This window comes from Grampus griseus (assembly GCF_964374135.1).
Source record: "Grampus griseus genome assembly, chromosome: 13".
NCBI lineage: Eukaryota > Metazoa > Chordata > Mammalia > Artiodactyla > Delphinidae > Grampus > Grampus griseus.
The window spans coordinates 58,818,806-58,840,902 of NC_139007.1; the positions used below are offsets into that span (position 1 = coordinate 58,818,806).

The window sequence follows — 22,097 nt, forward strand, 5'->3', positions numbered from 1 at the left end:
GCCCACGCGCCGCAGCAAAGAGTAACCGTCGCTCGCCACAGCTAGAGAAAGGCCGTGCGCAGCAACAAAGACTCAACACAGCCAAAAATAAATAAATAAATTAAATTAAAAACAAAAAACAAAAAACAGTCATGGTCTTTGTGTTATGGGATTTGTGCCTGTTAGATTACACCACAGCCTTTAGGCAGGACTGTTTGGAGCTATGAATACCCATTAACCTGGACTAGCTATTATTTCTTCTAGAACATCTCAAAACAACTTTCATTGTTAAGATAAACATCAACGTTGGAGTTTATGTTTCCAGTGAAACTCCAATGAGTTTATATTTCCATCTGATTAGAAAGCAAATCCTCCCCAATCATTAGCACAGAAAACTAGATGAGTTCAAACTGTCTTTAATGTCAAAGGAAATTCAGTCATAAACGTCTCAATTCCCATCATCACTGTTCTCTCCCAAGGCTACCACTATATTTACAATGTCCCTGAAGCTCTTCACTCTGCTTATGCTCACACACACAGCTAATAAGGCTGGAGCCAGGATTAATTCTCATTTACATGACCCAAACCTCAATTATACCATTATACCATACTGTATTATTTCAGCGTAGCCAAAAAAGAGGCGAAATTACCATAACACTTAAATATAATCCTTGATGAGAAAAAATATATATTTGGAAATCCTTGGTCTATACTGGGGAGCGAGCCATTCGAAGTTTCTTAGTAAACTTGGGATGCAACAATGAATGTGATAAAGCGATGTCCTACACCATCACAATATTTTGCAAAGCTATGATCATTAATAATGTGGATATTATCAGGTAAGTCGTTGCTGAGTTGCTGGTCCCGCCTGAGATGGAACGTACGTCTTTAGTGTACCATCTGCCAAACAGTGACACTGTTAGGATAGGCTCAGATGATCCATTCTTGTTTACCAAACGCCCATCTTTTAGTACCTAAAGAAAAAGTGGGAAAAGTATAGTCAACTTGATTAGAATATACATTACAAGCAGACTCATGATTTTGAAACCATCCTAGATATCATGGTAGGTAAGGGGGCTAGGGCTGGGGTTGGGGGTTAGGGAACAGATGGGAAAGATAGGAAACAGCTATTTTATATGTAAGGAAGACTAGAGCCATTCTAGAGGGTTCAATAATTGAGTTTAAACAATCAGATGTAACCCTTAATGAAAAGTCAGAAATCATCAGTAGCAAAAATTTATTGAGTCCAATTATATGCAAGATAACCGGGAACCAGAGGAACACAAATAACACCCTTCCCTCAAGAAGCTTAAAAGTTAATGGTGAAACTGAGAAGATCCCACATATAAAGAGAGAAATCAGTATATTAGTATACTGCAGAGAGAAACAGGTATGTGCTTAGGAGGTCTGAGAAGGAATAGCTGAACTGCTCTGCTTCCCAAGGTGGGATACAATCTGCTACAAGGAGCAGTTAGGAATTTCTCCCTGGGGCTGTATGATGGAAGACTTTGTGCCAAGTGGAAATCAAGCAGCAAAGGCTCATTCTGAGACAGGAATGTATGTGACAGATCCAGGCAATGTGCTTTCTCACTCCAATATGGTTAGAACAAGTTGTGTGCTGGAGCCAGTGGTGTGTAAGCTCACAACAACAGACTGTTAAATCTCCAGGAACTTTGACAGCTGGTTGTTAAACATGGCTGTTCTTGAAATTGATGGTGGTGAGAATACTTACATCATGATAACTGGCAAATGCCACAAATCTGAACTTTTCTTTTTCTTCCTCAGAGAGTGGCTTGTTACAATTTACAGCACATCACTAGCTGGAGTTGAAGATTATTGAAGAGGAGACTAAGCCATATGGTCAAAGAGAACTGTAGGGATCGGATTTGTGAAAGCCATGAATGAGCAGATCTATATCCTGAAGGCAAGAGGCTTCTCTGTAAGGGAGCAATGTATGCAAAGTAATGGAACAAGAATAGAAAAAAACACAAATAGACAACAGATAGAACAAGAATTAAAGAAAATGAGTTCATCATAAGTTGTGAGAAGGACAGTTTGGATGGGGAAGAGCTTAGAAGGTGAGAAATTAGATACTTTATAACTAGAAGTAGAAAATAACTAAATATCCTCAAAGATGATTATTGTGGTGACACATACACACAAATACATAGCTCACTGACAAGTCGTCAAACACACAACCTGTTGGTAATTAAATGAACAAATATAAAATGTTAAATCTTCATTGTTTATTGTGTTCATGGTTTCTAAATAGTCCCTTGTTTATTAAATTGTTCCTTAAAGAACAAAAATGAAATAACAGAGGTATATTTCAAATTACATTTGGGTGAAAGTTTGAAACAAGTTAAACACAAATATTTAGTTTTCTTGTGACTTTTCATCAATATAGTAAAATTTTGTCTATTTTGACCTTCTTGGAATTAATTGTTCCACATCGGTGATTGTCCCTTGGGTTCTAGTTAGAACTTAGCTTTTTACTGTTTTCTTGTTACAAATTTTCCTAAAATATACTATATAATAGTATAATAGTATACTATATAGCTGGCCTTCTAAGTTACACACTCAAGATAATTTGACCTTTTTGACTATTCCCTTAAACTGGTAGTTTTTACCCATCAAAATCACCTGTAGGACTATGAAAAATATAGGTCTCATCCTCAGAGATTCTGATTTACTGTATCTACAGTGGAACCTGGCCTCCTACTCCCCCACTCTGTCTGCACATTGATGTGTACTTACATGATGTTCAGTACACGTGGCCTAATTCTGGCAAGCTTTTCCTCCAGTTGTTGATGAACTTGGTTAACTAGGTAAACCTTTTGAGGTAAGTACCTAAAAATACATCCTGATGCTTGTATAATGCTTCACTGTTCACAAAGTGCTTTCACATGCATTACCAAATCAGTGAGGAAGATATTCTCCCCATTTTACAGGCAGGAAATTCAGAGGTTAACTGACTTGCACAAACTTACATAACTAGTTAGTTGCAGAAGCCACACTTCTGATAATATACCAGAGTTAACCTACAATGTTAAAGCAAGATGTTTCCCTCAGTTGTGGTGATGGTCAGTAACACTTCATGCTCTTAGCGTAGAACTAAGGATGGGGAAAAGATAGGCAATGAATATGTTGGAATCTCTGCAGAAGTGATCCTCAAAGATAACGTGTAAATATGTGTTGATGGAGAGGCCATTAGTCAAGGAAACTGGGGAAATACTCAGGAAGACATGGTCAGTGTGACTCATGTAAAAATCTTGTCATCTATGGCAGGGGTCCCCAACCCCCGGGCCACGGACTGGTACCAGTACCAGTCCGTGGCCTGTTAGGAACCGGGCGACACAGCAGGAGGTGAGTGGAGGGCAAGTGAGCGAAACTTCATCTGTATTTACAGCCGCTCCCCATCACTCGTGTTACCGCCTGAGCTCCGCCTCCTCTGAGAATCTAATGCCGCCGCTGATCTATTTTTTAAAATCATACTCAGAAAATTAGATTGTGTGCTAAATGTAAATGGCAGGGCTTACAAGGTATAGTGCACCCATACCTAAGCTTACCTGGGTGAACCGTACTTTCCCATCTCTGACTTCCTTGAATTGGCCCCTGAAACTTTCAGTTCATTTACACATATTTGTGCCACTCTAGCCAACTTTCAACTACTGGATTTGAGTTCCAGACCCCTTACTTCAGATCTGATCAAGATTTTCTGTAGTTGGCATTTAAGCTTTTATTCCAGCCTCAATTTGCTGATGAGATTCTGCCTAACTGGGTTCTATGGCAGCCAAGGATTCCCATTCTCTGGGTTTCCCAGCCTTAAGGCTGCACTGTATGTTGAACTGTTGGTATCACAGAATTAAATATTTTTATAAATATGACCAATTCCAATCTGATAAAACAGGCAGACACAGATATATGACCATAAGCAATCTGCAATTTTAAAGATTTCCTTGCTTGATGTTTCGGATTAATTAACTTACATCCTATTTTTTCTTTTATAAAAAAAAATGCAGTGATTTCACTTTAGGTTCTGAAACTCTGCCACTGTTTGTCACAGTTCAGTGAAGACATTAAGGGCCAAACTTGTAGAGTATGTGTATGTACATGTGTATATGTGCCATGTACTGACTAGAAGATACAAACCTACAGAATCTTAATTTTAATTTGAGACTAGCTTAATTTGTGGATTAATTGGCTATGGTCACTATGGTTTATGAAATAAATATTTGATTTTCTGTTTGTCTCCACATGTGACAAAAAGAAACTAAAAATCTGTAAGTAAATATTCTGCAGTGAATGTTGCCTCAGGCTCATAGGGTCTAGGTATCTTATGGTGTTATTCCAACAATGTGTCATCACTTTAGAATTAGTTGCTGTATGTTGCAAAAATGGTCACAAAAATTTCCCCTCCTTTATCCATACCCTTTGCAGTATGATTTTACAGCTCTTCCCATTGAGAGTTCTGCAGCATTTATTTCTCCACCCTTTGAATCTACCTTGGTCATGTGACTTGCTTTGGTAGATGAGATATTTGCAAACATGTTGCAAGTAGAGACTTGAAAAGAACTGGCCTATTGTGTTTTTCCCTATTTATGCTCTCGGACTCCTTAATCTAACGTGTGAACAAGACAAGGCTTTCTGGAAGATGAAGGACCACAGAGGGAGAGTGGCCCCAATCATCTCACCTCTCCAAGACTATGCCATCACAAATCAGCCAGCCCCAAACAACCCTCCTGCTAGCGGCAGATGCATGAATGAGCCCAACCAAGATCAACCGAGCCTCTTCTAGTCCAGAAGAACAGCCTAGCTACACCCAGTTCACATCACCAACCACAAAATCAGGGCTAAAGAAATAGTTATTGTGTAAAGCCATGAAATTTTGAGGAGTCTCTTACACAGCAAAAGTTAACAGATACAGTTGTCATAGACTGTTTTATTTGACTTCAGAAAACAGATAAAATGAAGACACTCTTAAAGTTATCCTACCTCAAATTTTCCAGGTGCCAGATTGATTTTAGTAAGTAGCACTTCAGGAAAAACATACTCCGTTCTAAATGTGCCACTTAGGGAGAACATTTCAAATCTTGTCAGAGCAGTGTCTACTGGCTGTCCACAAGTTGCCAGATTAGTAGATTTACATTTCACCATTGTGCATACCTGTGTAGAAAAGACACAAATAAAATGCAATGTCTTGCATCTAAGTTACTTGTACTAGAACTGTTGACTCAGTTTACAAACGTAGCAAAGTAAATATTTTCACCATTTGATAAAGGGATTTGGATCATATAATTACCTGCTTTATTGAAAATGGCAAATGATTAAGAACCAATTCCCACTTCCTGGGTAACTAGTGGGATTGAAAGAAAGAAGCCAGTTTAAAACTAGATTTGTAATAGGAAAGAACAAATCCACTCCATATTGGATCTGTTTCTTTTTATTTAAACCTTTGTAGTCTACTGCTTTTGCTACAAGTTAATCACTAAAGGCATGCTGCCTAGAAGCTTTAAATTATACATAATGAACCATCTCTGAGAATCCTGCCTTTCATGTAATGAGCTAAAATACCTTTGTTTAGCTCACAGGAAACTTCCAGACCAGGCATACCTATGAATGGCTGCAGGAAGGAAAAAAATAAACACATCCCCTCCAGAGCCTGAATGGAACTAGGATTTTACGCCCTCCCCATTTAGTGTAAAAGAAGCCTGAATTCTACCTCAGGGAAGATGGTTCTTTGGGACACTAGTCCACCATCTTCTCAGTCTGCTGGCTTTCCAAATAAAGTCACTATTTCTTGTCCCAACAACTCATCTTTCAATGTATTGGTCTGTCATACAGCAAGCAGTACAAGCTTGGACTTGGTAACAGATATAAACCATTAGTCTGGCGTGTCAGATGATGGCATTTGGCCCAAGAAAGTAGAGGTATTTGGGAAACAGGAGTACAAAAGCCAAAAGGATGATTAAAATTTTGACCATCTCTCTTTTTTTTCATATCTTTTTCCTTAGGAGAAGGCAGTGAGGCACAGAGTAAAATAAGAAAAAACAAATGCATAGCCAACATTATATAAAAAGTTTAAAAAATTTGTCACTGGAAGGGCATTAAATGATCAGGACATTTGGTTACAAGAGAAGTTAAAATAAAAGTGATATCCCTACTTATTGTTGGTTTTAAAAGTTAAAACAAGACTTTATATTCAGATGTGTCAGCAAAGCTACTTAAAGAAGCCTTCTTGAAGTTCATTTCAATATGTAAACTGGTTTCATTAGTCAAATAGAAAATCAGCATTGTCAGGCTAAGGTATTCTTTTAATGTGCTCAAAGCAAACAATCAATGATACTTAGCCCCCCTGCAAATATCACATGATTAATCCCAAAGTGTGTGTGTGTGTGTGTGTGTGTGTGTGTGTGTGTGTGTGACACTGGCAATGCATGAAGTCATGCCAAGGAAAAGCATTTGGTTCCCTGGGACAAATATGAAAACTTAACCCTGGAATTTACTGACATCCAAACATTCCCTTTCTCTTGAGCTGAGATTACCTGCCAATACTCTCTTCTCCTTCTGCCATGAAGTCCAGCAAAAGCTCCTAGAACATACACTTCATTCTCTTTTCCTAACATTCTGTAGCTTAAATGACAGCACAGCTCTTTTTGACAGACTGTAAGGTTTCCTGCATTTTCAAAGAGTTCTGTGAAGTTGAACTCATCCCGGGAAATAAAGCCCCTAAAGGAATTTTTCTGTCCTGGGAATGGTTTGATGGTGGTGGCGTAGGCACTCCAATTCACAGCTGGTGGGTAGGTTGGAGAGTTTCGGGGATACGAATCCACCTCTGCAAAGAGGATCTTTCCCAACTCTGTTTCCATATCATAATGGTACGCTTTGGGAGAGTGTGGTGCATAGATACCACTGCCTGTGAATGGAAGACAAGTCTTTTAAAAACAAAAAGCAAACCCAACACCACCAGTTTCCCCATCAGAATTGAGCATGTGATCATGTCACAATATCAGTCACAATGAGAAAGCACAAGGCACTGAACACCTAAGTATAATACTTCTCCTATTCTCTACTGGAGGAGATTAAACTATATGATCAGTGGTCTCATTTCAAATAAACTTTGAATATAATTTACTAGCATTATAGAAAATTAAGCCAAATATTAAAATCGTTGTACTCAGGCGTTCCTGAGAGATAGGGAAGTTAATGCAAAATTCCCTCCTGTTCTCCATTGTGGTGGTTTTCAAATATGTTCCAAAATTCTTCAACACTCCTTTCTCCAATGGGTGGATCTAATTCCCTTCACTTTGAGTGTGGGCTTGCCTTAGTGACATACTCCTAATCAATAGAACATGGTAGAAATAATGGTTTGTGACTAGTCATTAACGGCAATGCAGCTTTCCTCTTTCTCTCTCTCTCTCTCTCTCTCTCTCTCTCTCTTTATCTCCCTCTCTCTCTCTCCCTCTTTCTCCCATTACTTGTTCTGGAGGAAGCCAGCTGCTGTGTCATAAGGATACATCACACAGCCCTATGGAGAGGCCCATGTGCAAGAAATGAAGGTCTCCTCTCAACACCCACTGAGAAAGAGAGGAACCCTACCAATAGCCATATGAGTGAGCCATCCTGGAAGCAGACCTGCCAGCCCCAATCAAGGCTTCAGATGACTTTTAGCCCAGCCAACAGTTTAATGTAGCCTGAAGAGATGGCCTGAGCCAGGACCACCCAGTTAAGCTACTCCCAAATTCCTGACCAACACAAAGTGTAAGATAATAAATGTTTATTGTTTTTAAGCCACTTTCACTTTTTACTTTTAAAGCAACTTGTTATACAGCAACATGTCAATAATACATTACTCTGCCTTGCCAGTTATAGAGCATATCTTGTTTAGTTCCCCGCTTTGCCCCCTACTATCTCGTGGCCTTTGGCAAGTTACTTGCATCTTTGTGTGTCTCAGTTTTCTAATCTGCAAAATTGGAATGCTAGTACTCAGTGCATACATAGAGTTGTTGTGAGGATAGATGAAATAATACATATAAAAGTCTTAACACAGCCATAGCTGTTATAATCAAGCAGTAGCTTTTGTTTTCTTCTTCCTTTTTTTTTTTTTTTTTTTAATAAAAGGATACAAACATAGTGAGAAGTCTCAACAAAGAACCAAAAAATTACAACAGGTCATATCTGAGGCACAAATTTCTCTGCATTTAGAAATATAATCAGCAAACCACATGTGGTCATGAATTACCTGTCATTTTTAGGCGGACATTATGTGTGTTGGCCACAAGAAGATTAACTCTCATTCCCATTGCCCAAGCTGAATGAAACTCAATAGCTGTCAAAAAGGGCAAAACATTCATCCAAGCTGTGGGAAACAATATAGTGTCCACGTGGAAATCTTTCACCAGGGTCACAGCAGGATCATGGAAGAGGATATCAAAGCATGTGAAAATGCCAAACTTCCCAAAGGAGGTGTTGAAAGTCACCAGCTCTGGCTTTTCGGGGACATCAAACTGAAGCTCAGAGTAGAGGTTGTACTATAACAAACACACAGGATGAAACCAGGAACGGCTTTTTTATTGAAAAGGTGACACATGAAAACTGTCCAAGTTAGTAATTTTGAGATTTGGCAATGCTCAAGAGCAGGAAATCTATAGAAGATGAATGACTCTGGTGAGTGGAAGTTAATTTCCAAAGAAAAATACGAAGAAATATAGTCTCTCTCACTCCCTCTCTCCCTCTCTCTCTCTCTATCTTTCCCTCTCTTTCTCCCTCTCTCCCTCCCTCTCTCTCCTTATCTTCCTCCCTCTCTCAATGAGGAGCCAAATACCTCCCCATAAATCCTAAACACTATGTGCTTCTTGAAAGCTGAAGACATACATCATTTTTCTTTGAGTCCCTGATACCTAGAAACATAATAGATGCACAACAAATATCTATTAATCAGATGAGGGAGGCCCTCTCCCTCTTTACAGTGTCCCATCCAAAGTAATTTCAGGGACTCTTACCCAGCTTTCAAAATTGTTGTTAAAAATAAATATTTTATTTCATTCTCTCTGATTCCTTCCAAGTAAACTTGAGAAATGAACCTACTCTAACTTAATAATCAGGGTCAACAGCTTAATAAAATGATTTGCGAAGTAGAAAAAACTGAGGGTTGGGAGCCAGACTAATAAAACTTCTCTCTAAATTTATTTTCTACCTAAAAAAAATTTTTAATTGAAATTTACTAGCATTTTAAGAATTGATTGACAAAAGTACTCTTATCAGATCCATATGTCAGAGAGCGTGGGTCACGAACTGTTCCAAGGTACCCTGATGGAAGAGTGAGAGCTTCTCACTTTAGGATGACCCAGGTCCTCATTAGCTGTCCACATCCAGTGCACTGTGCCATCCTGCCGTTTACTGGGCCTGGATAAATGGATTGACCAACTATGCTACCAGTTTAACTAGGTCAACACTTACAGAATGGAAGAGTAGCTGCAAAGAAAGAGCCTTTAAAAATGATACTCACAATGCAAACACAGTCTCTGAAACAAGGAAAATGGAAGTACTGACATTTCTATTTCCAGTCTGAGACACATTTTTGAGAACACAGAAGTTTAATTACATATAAAAACAAGTTGGGAAACCCACAAGTTTATGAAGAAAACTTTTTGAAAGTTTTGTGTTTTATTTATAAATACACAAATAAACACACAAGTAAACATAAATATATTTTATTTTGAGGACTCACGTTAAAATTTTTTTCCATATAGAGGTATATGATCAAAAACATTTGAAAGTCATTGGCTCAATATCACTCTTCTTGAGTAATTTTTATTTTTCACTAGGAGTTCCAGGAGATAATTTCTCCAGTCAGAAGATTTTGAAGCCACAATTAAGATGCTTAGAAAACATATGGGAGAGGAAAAGGAACATTCACACTGACCTGCACATCCCATAACCATTTAAAAGGTCAGCCTCTCTCCCGGTCCAATTTAGTACAAAATTATGACTTCAGGTTATTTTACTCTTTCAATTCAGATTTTAAAGTAAAAATCTTATGATTTGACCTTAAATCAACAAGAGGATAATTAAGTTAACTGGTATAGAAACTAAAAGAGAAAGATCATTTTTGTGACTTGATAGAAAGCAGGGAAATTAATTTCCATGTAACTGAGTCATACAATGTGGAAACATCTTTTATCATTTCAAAATTAAATGGTATCCAGACTACAGTCATCACAGTATCTTTTATATCAATATTAAAATTACTTGTTTTATATACGCAAAAACTTTACCTCAATCCTGGACTATTACCAAACCTTTCTTAGAGGTCTCTGCCTACAATTTTTTCCGCGTTTCTAAAGTGTCATTTTCTTTATTGCTCGCTTTAAAAAAATCTTGGTAACATTGTGTTATAAGAGAATGAAGCTCTAACTCTTAAACACAGCATCCACCCCCTCATAGCAGGCTCCATATTACACACCCACCCCCTCTTACCTTATGGTAACGTGCCACCAACTTTCCATTTGCATCATACACCACGTTGGTGTTGTATTGATAATGGCCATTAGGAGGACACGCGGAGTCACGGGAATGACATGGCTTTTTGTCCCCGATATTTGCCACGACATAGATAGAGTTGTCCTTGGCCAGGCAGCTGAGTCTTGCTTGTACTGGTGTATGACCAAATCTAAATCCAGTTTGAATTAAGACATTTCGGTAAGTCAGAGAGAGAAAGACAAATACTGTCTGATATAACTTATATGTGGAATTTTTAAAAGTCAAACTTGTAGAAACAGAAGATAGAATGGTGGTTACTAGGGGCTGGATTGTGGGGAACTGGGGAGATGAAGTTTAAGGGTACAAACTTGCAACTAATAGATAAATAAGTCCTGGAGACTGAATGCATAACATAGCACTTATAGTCAACAATCCTGCATGATAAACTTCAAAGTTGCTGTGAAACTGGATCTTAATTGTTCTCATACAAAAAAGAAATGATAATTATGTGATATGATAGAGATTATATGTAGAAGTCACAAATTGTGCCTAACCTTGATGAATTTTTTTCCACATTGTATCTATTGCTCCAGCAATTTATTATTCACTCTCCTGCACCAACGGTTGTCATCTCTCTACTAGTTCATTCCATCAGCATGCAAATATGCTCTAGTACCTCTCTTCTTTAATCAAAATAAAACAAAAACCTCTCTTGTCCCCCATGCCCCTCTACTTTATGCTCCATACCTTAGGTCCACCCTACAACAAAACTCCCTGGAAGAGCTGGACATTTTGCAATCCTCAGCCCATCTTCTCCCGTTCTCTTTAGAAGCGCTCACATCAGCTTTCATCGCTATCATCCCACCCGACAACTCTCACTTTGGAAGCCCATACTCTGAAGATACCAAGATAACTGACAAATAAATAGCAGACTACAACAGAAGGGACATTATTCTTACCTTTGTGACTTTCTTTTTAGCTGTAACTCTGTGGCCTTATGTTATGCAAAGCGGTCTATAATTCTTATTTTTGGAGATGAAAGGAGTATGAACAGAAATGTTTGCAGGTCTTATAGAAAATTTGACTACTGTGTCTTTACAATGAATTGAATAACTTTATATGATGAAACTAACTTTCCTACTATAGAAATACTTTTTAAAAGTTTATGTTTAAGGACATAAAAATGTGCTTGACAGTGAGTGCCTAGAACTGTGACACTAAAGAAGGGAAATCCTATCTAAGAAGGTACATTTCTGTACCAGAGCTGTGTTGTAACCATCCTTTGGGCCCTCTGCTGGAAAAGTAGAATCAAGTCTCAAATAATATCTTTTTAATTATATCCTATAGCATTACAGATGTAGGACAGTACTGTATCATACCTCTGTGAATGTAAAACATCTTGTACCTGCTTTATGATACATAGTAGTGACCATGCTTTATCAGATCTATTTATAATGATGTTATTCTAGAATGTCTTCTTTCCAGATGATGATTGAGAAGCTAATAAAGAAAATGGTGCCAGGTACCACTACAGTAACAGAACTTTGCTGTTTTCTGAGGTTTTGTTTTTTTACCTTTTTTTCTTGAATGGAGTGCGCTATATGTCTCTATAATTTTGTTCAGATGCCTGCAGAACCTGGAAACGCTGTTGCTGCTAGTGACGTATAAAATACTGCTCTTGGTCTTTGAATATAAATAAATAAATAAATATATATATATACACATATATATGTATATACATAAAATTGGAATTTTTGGAAACTTTAGCTGTGCTGTCAACTTTGGAAAAAGTATCCCAGTTGTACTGTGTTGGGTTGGCACTGTACAGAAATTAACAGCTATAATGGTCTAGAAACGTTAACACATAATTTTTTCCATTTGTACAGGGGTAACACACTGTATTCAATATGTAAGGTCTCATCTACATGGGTTTGATTACAAAAACTAACAAAGTAATCTCTAAATAAAAATAAAAATTAAAATGTGCTTGAAAGGTCTCTATTTTTACCCTGAATAAAGAATATGTAGAGTGTTTTTTTATTTTTGTGGTTTCATTTGTGAATAGGTAACTCTTTGAGACATTTCTGCTTCCACTGAGGACCAAGATTCTTTGCTCTTTGACATTACTGACCAATGTGGAGGTGGCAATATACTTATTGATAAGTTATTAACCTTACTTGAGAATAGTCACACTAAATGTGAAAGGAACAGAGTGAGAGCCATGTTAGGGTATCTTTTTAAAACTAAATATGATTATCAATATTTAAAAATGCAACTTTATTATTCTTGCATAGATGATAGATATTGTGTTTTATTTCCTAAAGCTTAATAGGTTTGAACATGGAGTTTATTTATAGAAGGCAAACAAGAGGAAATTTATAAACGTGAGTGTCTGAATAGAATGATGATAAACTTATCCATCCTATAAACTACATTATTACATTAGTTTCATTAAGAGCAACGTGATTTGAAAAAAAGGCCTGTATTGGGCTTCCCTGGTGGCACAGTGGTTAGGAATCCACCTGCCAATGTAAGGGCATGGGTTCGAGCCCTGGTCCGGGAAGATTCCACATGCCGCTGAGCAACTAAGCCCGTGTGCCACAACTACTGAGCCCGGGTGCCACAACTACTGAAGCCTGTGCACCTAGAGCCCGTGTTCCGCAGCAAGAGAAGCCACCGCAGTGGGAAGCCCACGCACTGCAACGAAGAGTAGCCCCCGCTCGCTGCAACCAGAGAAAGCCCACGTGCAGCAACAGAGACCCAACACAGCCAAAAATAAATAAATTTAAATAGATAAATTTATATTAAAAAAAAAAGGCCTGTATGTGAGAAGATTACTGTGGACCTAGATTTACTTAGGAGATATTTATTCCTCATTTGAGCTGTCATTGCTAAAGCACAACCCCGACCTCACCAATGAGAATCTAGTAAGATTCACCTTTGATTTTTACAGCACAATTATATGTTTTGGAGCTTGCATTTAACAGGCAATCTGAATTCAAACCTCAGACGCTTCTTTATCATGACTGCACCTCCTGCTTCTTTACTGCAGCTCTTTATACATTTGCTGGTTACATGGGTTAATGAGTGAATGAATGCATGAAAAGGGATGGATTGATAGTTACTCTTATCCAGGTTAGTAAATCTGATTTAAAAATTTTTTCTCCCTGACTTTCCCCCTCCAACACTGACCTTGCCAGACTCTTTCATGCCAGACTCGAATATGCAACTGCCAGGGTTACATCTCCAGTTGGATATCTATTAAATCACAGCTCCAACTTCAGATGCACAAAACTGACTTCCTGAGTTCCATCCCAGACTTTCTATTCCTTCAGTGCTCCTGTAACCGAGAGGACCCTATGGGACCTTCCCAGGACAGACTCCCCCCAACCTCCATGCCCTCTACCTGCCTCTTTTTTTGTGGAAAAGCTTTAGTCTTCCAGGCCTCCCCTGAGTCACAAAAAACTGGCTCAAGAATTAATGATTGGAAGGATGTAAACACATAGTAACAAAAAAATAGCAGTTGGGCGGGGAGAACTGGTAACAATTTAAATAATAGATTAGCTATACAGCAGAGTCACAGAATCTTTAGTTCCTCCCCAAAGAACATAAACAACAGAGTCTGACACACATTCCTCAATTGTTTTGCAGATACTAAAATCCCCACCAGATGGAAGAAGCTAATTGCATGATGACCATGAGCACATAACCCCCAGACTGGCTGGAGCCTGAGGATAGATGATGTTAACCCCTGTGACATCACCCTGTTACCTCACCATCGACCAATCAGAGAACTGTGCAAGAGCTGATCACACACCCTGCCACTATCTCCCTCACCTTGCCTTTAAAAACCCTTCCCTAAAATCCATCGGGCAGTTTCGGTCTTTTGAGCATGAGCTGCCTGTATGCCTTGCTTGGCCCTGCACTTTCCTTCACCACAGCCCGGTGTCAGTAGATAGGCTTTGCTGTGCCTGGGCAAGTGGACCCAAGTTTGGTTCAGTAACACTCCCTATGTCTGTAAATGGCAATTCTACGCCTCCAACTGCGCAGGCCAAACACCTGGGAGTCCCTCTTTGTTTGTTTGTTTGTTTTCTTTTGTTTTCTGGTCGTGCCGAGTGGCCTATGGGATCTTGGTTCCCCGACCAGGGATTGAACCTGCCGCCCCTTCAGTGGAAGCATGGAGTCCTAACCACTGGACCGCCGGGGACATCTCATTAGCAGTAATCTTTTGATGTTGGGCTACCTTGTTTGTTTTTTCCTTTGGGGGGGGGTTGCAAAAACTCCTATATATCTTGGTTCCTACCTTACCTCCTTGGAACTGTCCGAAGAGGTATCTGAGGGGCTGTATCCCAGGCTAAAGTCCTTGGTAAAGCCCCAAAGAAAACATAATTGTCAACTATTAGGTTGTGCTTTTTTTTTTTCAGTCAGCATCCCTATTCTTATCTCCAAATGACATTCTATATAATAAATGTGTTTGTTTACATCTATCTTCTCCCACTAGAATATTCATAAGCCACAGGGAGGGCAAAGACTTTGTTTTAATAAGTGCTATATCTCCTATTCTTAAAATAGTATCTGGCACACAGTAGATGCTCAATAAGTAATAGTTAAATGAATTAAATGTAACTGTATTGGGTGACAACGCAAGCCCATTTTCTGACAAAATTTCTTTTTTCTAGCGTAGTGCTATGAAAGAGGTATTTACTAACCATATGGAATAGACCTCTCTCCCAACCTTCACCAGTTTCCAAAGCTACTGTGATATTTGACTAGTCCATAAATTTGCAACATATGTTGTTTTTAACAGGAAGTCCATCTTACAATCCTACTGTGAGATGAAAACAAATGGGTTGTCCCCTTTCTCAAAACTTCTAGGCAGAAAGATTGTCCAGGACTTCCCTGGTGGCGCAGTGGTTGAGAATCTGCCTGCCAATGCAGGGGACACGGGTTTGAGCCCTGGTCTGGGAAGATCCCACCTGCTGCGGAGCAACTAGGCCTCTGAGCCACAACTACTGAGCCTGCGCATCTGGAGCCCGTGCTCCACAACAAGAGAGGCCGAGACAGTGAGAGGCCCGCACACCGCGATGAAGAGTGGTCCCCGCTCTCCACAACTAGAGAAAGCCCTCGCACAGAAATGAAGACCCAACACACCCAAAAATAAATAAATAAATTTATAAAAAAAAAGAAAGACTGTCCAGCTATTGCCCCTCTTCTTCCACAAAAGTGTTTCTTACAAACATCATAGGAAGCATCAGCTCAGAACAGGAATGATTGGCAAGTGGAGCGGTTGACTGTCATGTAACCTGATATTCTCCTCGTTGCGCGGTTAGTCTCTTTAGAGCTGAGAAAAGCTGTTTTCTGATAACCCTTATATAAAATTTACACTAACCACGAGTGCCTCAAAAAGCGTGGTATCCATAATCCTCCAGCAAGAACATGGCAAAGGGATGTTTAACAAACTTAATTTGAGGTACAAGAGTGAGAGAAAGTGCAAGAGGGTGAAAGAAAGTGCAAGAACGAGTGTGAAAGAGTGAGGGACTTTTTACTGCCAGTATGGAATTGTGCAATCCATGCCTCAATAATTCAAGCCTTAGTAGATAGTAGGAGTTATATATTAAATATACACACATATATTAAATATTTTACATTAGAAAGTTTCTAGGTTACTTTTTCCCAGGAAAGTTAGCTTTATGAGCCTAGGAAAATGCAAAGTTTCAAAACATAAAGTCTCACTAGAAAGTAGATAGTGAGGTCTTTCTGCCTGGGAAACAGATTCTAGAGCAGAGAGACTATGAATTGAAATATAGTACCTTCAATAGAGACCTTGGAATATTTTCCAAACACAACCCCGTGTGTCCACTTCAGAAATTAATTTTCATGAGAAATTAATATTCATGAGATCGTGTTCCCCTTAGTTTCTAATCCCAGTAATAAATATTTTTATATTTCTCCAAATTTAATAAAGATACTAGATTATAAATAATTGTTAAATGGCATCTAGGTACAATTTTTAAAAATCTAATGAATGCCAAGATATATATATAAATATAAAACAATAACATACACCACATACGTGATCATTCAGAATTTATCATTTTGCTGAAGTGAACGTGTACATTTTAGAGAACCACAGCACTTTTGTACAAACACCTAGGATAACTCAAATACCTGTGTGGGTCTTGACATGGAATCCAATTCACCAGAGGATCTGGAATATCCTCCAGATAAGGGAAAATGGCTTCCCTGGTAAATTTCCATCCGTAAATTGCATCTTCCGGAGTCACAATGATCTGAGCACCCTGTTCAAAACAAGTTAAATCAAAATTATTTCCCTATGTATGTAGACAATTCAACACTCCAATCTTCACCAGCTCTCATGCCCCTCATAAATTATGATTAGCAGAAATAAAAGAATACCTGTTCAGCAGCCTGCTTAATTGCTCTCTCCAGAATATCTATATTCCTGTTCATGAGGAGCAAGGCATAATCCTGAGAAACGGGTGTTTCTGTGTCATTTGGCAATATGACAGCATGTTCATATACTGCAGCTTTGAAAGTAGCCAAAGCACTGACATGCAGAATAATTAGCGCAAAAACTGCCACGGAGGTTTGAAAAGAGGAAATGATCATGGTCAAGGTCTAGTGAGTTCTGCAAGTGAAAGTAACATTCATGTAGTATTTATAAAGGAAGGAACATTTAGGTAACATGACTGCCAGCTCTTATTTTACAATCTCATGAATATTATGCCTGATCATTTTGGAGGAAAAAAATTTCAGTTCCCTGAATACAATCAAAAAGTATTACAAGGGGCTTCCCTGGTGGCGCAGTGGTTGAGAATCCGCCTGCCGATGCAGGGGACACGGGTTCGTGCCCCGGTCTGGGAAGATCCCACATGCCGCGGAGCGGCTGGGCCCGTGAGCCATGGCCGCTGAGTCTGCGCATCCGGAGCCTGTGCTCCGCAACGGGAGAGGCCACAACAGTGGGAGGCCCGCGTACCGCAAAAAAAAAAAAAAAAAAAAAAAAAAAAAGGTATTACAAGGATTGTACATGTACTATTGATAAGATTTAATGTCAAATTTCAAAAAGACAAAATTCAAATGTAGTACAATTGTACCCTTTTATTAATAGAAAGAAAATAGTAACTAAATTAACTCTCATGTGAAAAACCATAATACAACAAATCTCATTTATTAAATTACAAAAACTAGATAATAATTTTTTTCTGTTCTGTTGACAGATCTACATCATGTTTATTTTTAGAAGAGAAGAAAAAATTTAAAAATATTTGCTACTAGGAAAATGCAATACAGGGCAATATTGGGAAGAAAATTCACCCAAGTCAACACTCTGACTTACCTAGTAAAGACTCTGAACTTGCACTCCATAAAAACAAGATTTTGTGTCCGGTTTGCTCACTGCTGCATCCTTAGTACCCAAAGAACTGATCCTCCGGGTGCTGGTCCCTGGTGTTTGGCCAGAGGAGAAATCAAGTACTTCTGCTAAGGGGGCCCTAGCCCTCCGGGGACTAAGCCTCCTTCCTCCCCGACTCCTTTCTGCCCCATCCCTCTCTCCTTCCTTCCTTCCTTCTTTCCTTTCTTCCCTCCTTCCCCCCTTCCTTTCTTTGGAGATAGATGGAAGGGAAGGGAAGCATCTCATTCCGGTTGGTGATTATAAAGATCATCTCTATTATAACCCAGATAAAATGTAATTTTCATTTTTGTTAGAGGCAAATAACCACATAAATGAACTTAAAAAAAAAACGCATATGTTATGTGACCTCTGATAACCTCCTAGGACATCCATATTCTCCCTTCCCCAGTCCCAATCCTATCACACAAGTTTAGTGGGGTTTTTCGGTTTTTGATTTTGTTTTTTAATCTGAGTCTCTTCATTCAAATGCTTTTAGACGGCATAGAAGAGTAGAAAGAAAAGAATAAAATTCTTTTATATTTTCTCTCATACTGAGATAAAAGTCTTGATATAGGTGAGATCTAAGGGCTATAAACGAGGTCTGCTCAAACTTTCTGCTTTGAATAGAAATTTTTAGTAACGAAATAACTTCTTACCTCTATAGAATAGAAAACTGAAAATAATTTTTAGAAAAATGGTCAAGGTTTTTAGTGGATAGTGTGAAGGGAAAGAGATTTTTATAATCTAGTTTTATATAGTAGATTATGAGTGCCTTTAGAATCTACAGAGCATGTAACGCAAACGTCCACACTTTACAGGACAGGAACCTGAGGCATAGAGAGGCAGAGTGACTTAGAGCAGGGCGTAGGACTTTTCACTCCTGATTCCAGAATCTTCCCCGATACCCAAGACATCATGCACGAGTCTGTACTCTGGTTTAATGTCTGCATCCAAGTGTCTGGACACTCACTTGCATCTTTTTTTTTTTTAATTTATTTTTTGCTGCATTGGGTCTTCGTTGCTGCACACTGGCTTTCTCTAGTTGTGGAGAAGGGGAGCTACTCTTCGTTGCGGTGTGCGGGCTTCTCATTGCGGTGACTTCTCTTGTTGTGGCTCGCGGGCTCTCGGGCGCAGGCTCAGTAGTTGTGGTGCACGGGCTTAGTTGCTCCGCAGCATGTGGGTTCTTCCCGGACCAGGGCTCAAACCTGCGTTCCCTGCACTAGCAGGAGGATTCTTAACCACTGAGCCACCAAGGAAGTCCCTCACTTGTATCTTTTAAGGAACCCCATTCAAAATGACCACCTTAGGAAGACCACAGATAAATCTAAATACTGAGTGAGTACTTGATGCAATTGAGAACTGTAAGCTCTTTCATTTCTACAAGTATCAATATAATTTGGATCATGATCTACTTCTTTGTGATTTAATCTCACCAATTAGTAATACTTCATTATCTCTTTCGCTCGTAAATAGTTAAGTAAGCTGGTGAAGATAAGCTAACATCTTTACTTTTGCAGAGTAAGAACAGAAACAATCACATATGTCTCTCGTATCTCAGTGTCCCCAAATTTCCTGGACGTTTTTCTCTCTTTGTGGCTATAAACAAGAGAAATAGTGTCGTGTTTATTCAGGTTTTTTGGCTGGAGGGTGAAAGGGGAAATGGTTTCTGATGCAAAGGCAAGGTGATTAAGCTCCTTTTTTTCTCTGCAGCATTTTGAAATTGTCATAAAAACTGAGAATCTGAGTAACAAAGACAATGGCATGGAAGAGTCAGAAGCTAGTAAATGAAACAATAATTTAAATATGGAAAAATCCATAAGACATAAGGAAAAAAGTGAATTTTTTTACATATATTTGTCATAGAAGCAGTTGATATTGTTTTAAATCTTCAGAGGTAAAAGACTAAATTCAGGACATAGAACTTTAAGAGTTTACATTTTTATGCTCATAAAGGTGGTTGATTAAGTAAGGCTTAATTAACTTCTTTAACTCTGTTATAAAATAATGTTACCTGGCCACAGGGTACATTGATTAAGTATTAGTCACTGCTAATAGGACCTATTTACTAATTTACCAATTTGTGATTAATGGACTTGATTACAAGGGTGAAAATTCCAATCAATTCAAAATTATATGGTCAAAGGGCCACTATAAAAAAAATAGACATAGTTCAAATATTTGTTTCTAACTGGGAATCCGATCATCTCTTAAAATAGTATTCAACTGGACTTGGTTTTCTAGCTGTAATAAGTAAGAAGAGTAGAAGTGTAGTTTCTGCTTTGCACTCCACTTCTCTGAAACTCTATTTCTCACCTAAAAGTTCAGGTAATCATACCTGCTCCATCACCTTCACAAAGTTATTCTGAGAGTCAAAGACATATGAAAGTCCTCTGCAAGATTATGATGGGATGACAATAATTAACAAAAAGGGGAGACAATTTAGTAATGTAATGATCCTGACTCCATAATTCATCGTTAGGTCCACAGAGCTACTATTGTTCAGCTGGACAAATCTGGTCTATCTGCGGCACTGTGCTGAGGATGGGATGGGGAACACAGCCCCTGGGCACTTACTCCTGGACCATGCCCAGCTGGGCCTGGCAGACGTACATCCTCGGCATGGCGAAGGCATCGTAAGAGCACCAAGGCCCCAGAAAGGCAGGGGGTGGCTCCCGGCTCTGATTCAGGCCTCAGGACTTCCTGGTCTGGCCCCTCTCCCAGGTGTGAAATGACATTAACAAAGAGTTGGAAATAGCATGTACAGTCACTGATGGCGTTTCCTCATAAGCAGCAAAGATGACAGCAAAAAATAAGTAAGCAAAAGAGAAAATCCAGGCCCTACTTTTTTTTTTTTTTTTTTTGTGGTACTTGGGCCTCTCACTGTTGTGGCCTCTCCCGTTGCGGAGCACAGGCTCCGGACGCGCAGGCTCAGCCGCTCCGCGGCATGTGGGATCTTCCCGGACCGGGTCACGAACCTGTGTCCCCTGCATCGGCAGGCGGACCCTCAACCACTGCGCCACCAGGGAAGCTCCAGGCCCTACATTTAAAACTGTTTTCTCTTGATACTGTATACCAAAAATAGGATGATACTGTACCCCTCCCCCCCCCAAAAGTACTTGGTGGTAAAGAAAAATGTTTCTGTCCCTGTCCGCATCGGAGACTTGCATTGGTCTTTAGCAAGCCTGTCTAAGTTAGCGTTTGAGAAAGGAAATGGCTGCTTGAGCAGAACCAGCCTGAGCTTTAACCATCTTTTGGGGCCACATCCCAGCCCAGGTGAGGTGCTCCTCCAGCTCTGGACTTGGATTGGTGTTCAGCTCTTCAGACAGTTGATGCAACTCAAACCAAGAGAGAATCTGAGAGTAATGATTCATCACAGCCTGCTGCTCCCAAAACGGATGGAAAGGTTTGTGCCACAGGAAGTTGCTAATCACCACCTGTTTTGGACCTGTGGCAACAGTGATTTCATGTGGTTCAAACTACCCTTCTACTTTCTGCTGTTAGAAGTTTAGGATCGTGGTTTGCCGGGCTGCAGAAGCCCCTTTGAACTGGCAGTGTGCTCCCCCATTGTCTGAAGGTCCCCACTTCCTCAAAAGAAAAATAGGAACAAGCTCTCTTCCTGATGATTTCACTTGCAAATCCTTTATTTTGTTCGGATCCAACTCTGCCAAAGTTCATTGACTTCACCAACAGGAACTTCTGAAATGTCTGTTAGTTGGTGTCATAAACTGACCGTTTGCGTCCACCCCCCCCCCCCAACAAATTCATGCAATGAAATCACATCCCTCGTGTGATGGTGTTAGCAGATGAAGCCCTTGAGAGGTGATTAGATCCTCAGGGTGAAGCCCTCCTGAATGCGATTCCTGCCCGTAGAGAGAAGACCCCAGAGAGCCACCTGCCCCTTCCACCATGTGAGGACACAGGACCACCATCTACGAACCAGGAACTGGGTCCTACCAGGTCTGAATCTGCCAACACCTTGTTCTTGGACTTCTCAACCTCCAGAACTGTGAGAAAGAAATTTCTGTGGTTTTTAAGCCACACAGTTGATGGTATTCGGTTGTAGCAGCCTGAACTAAGATGATATTGGGTGATGGTTAGAGGTATGGACCCTGTAGCCAGAATGCCTGGGTTTGAAACACTTCCTATCTGTGTGGCCATGAGCAAGTTATATGTCCTCTCAGGGCTGCAGTTTCCCTCACCTGCAAAATGGTGCTAAAATGTGCTG

At 39.5% G+C, this 22,097-nt stretch overlaps 1 protein-coding gene across 1 annotated transcript; it reads right to left on the bottom strand.

Annotated features, from left to right (window-relative positions):
* Window positions 1-761: 761 nt before the first annotated feature.
* LOC309831883 (pantetheine hydrolase VNN2-like) lies at window positions 762-17,091 on the bottom strand (the record flags this gene model as incomplete). Its single annotated transcript, XM_082669227.1, has 7 exons — window positions 762-953; window positions 4,975-5,145; window positions 6,525-6,895; window positions 8,222-8,510; window positions 10,459-10,651; window positions 16,630-16,760; window positions 16,879-17,091. The coding sequence occupies 7 exons, from the start codon at window positions 17,089-17,091 to the stop codon at window positions 762-764; spliced, it is 1,560 nt and encodes a 519-aa protein (XP_082525353.1).
* Window positions 17,092-22,097: the final 5,006 nt, after the last annotated feature.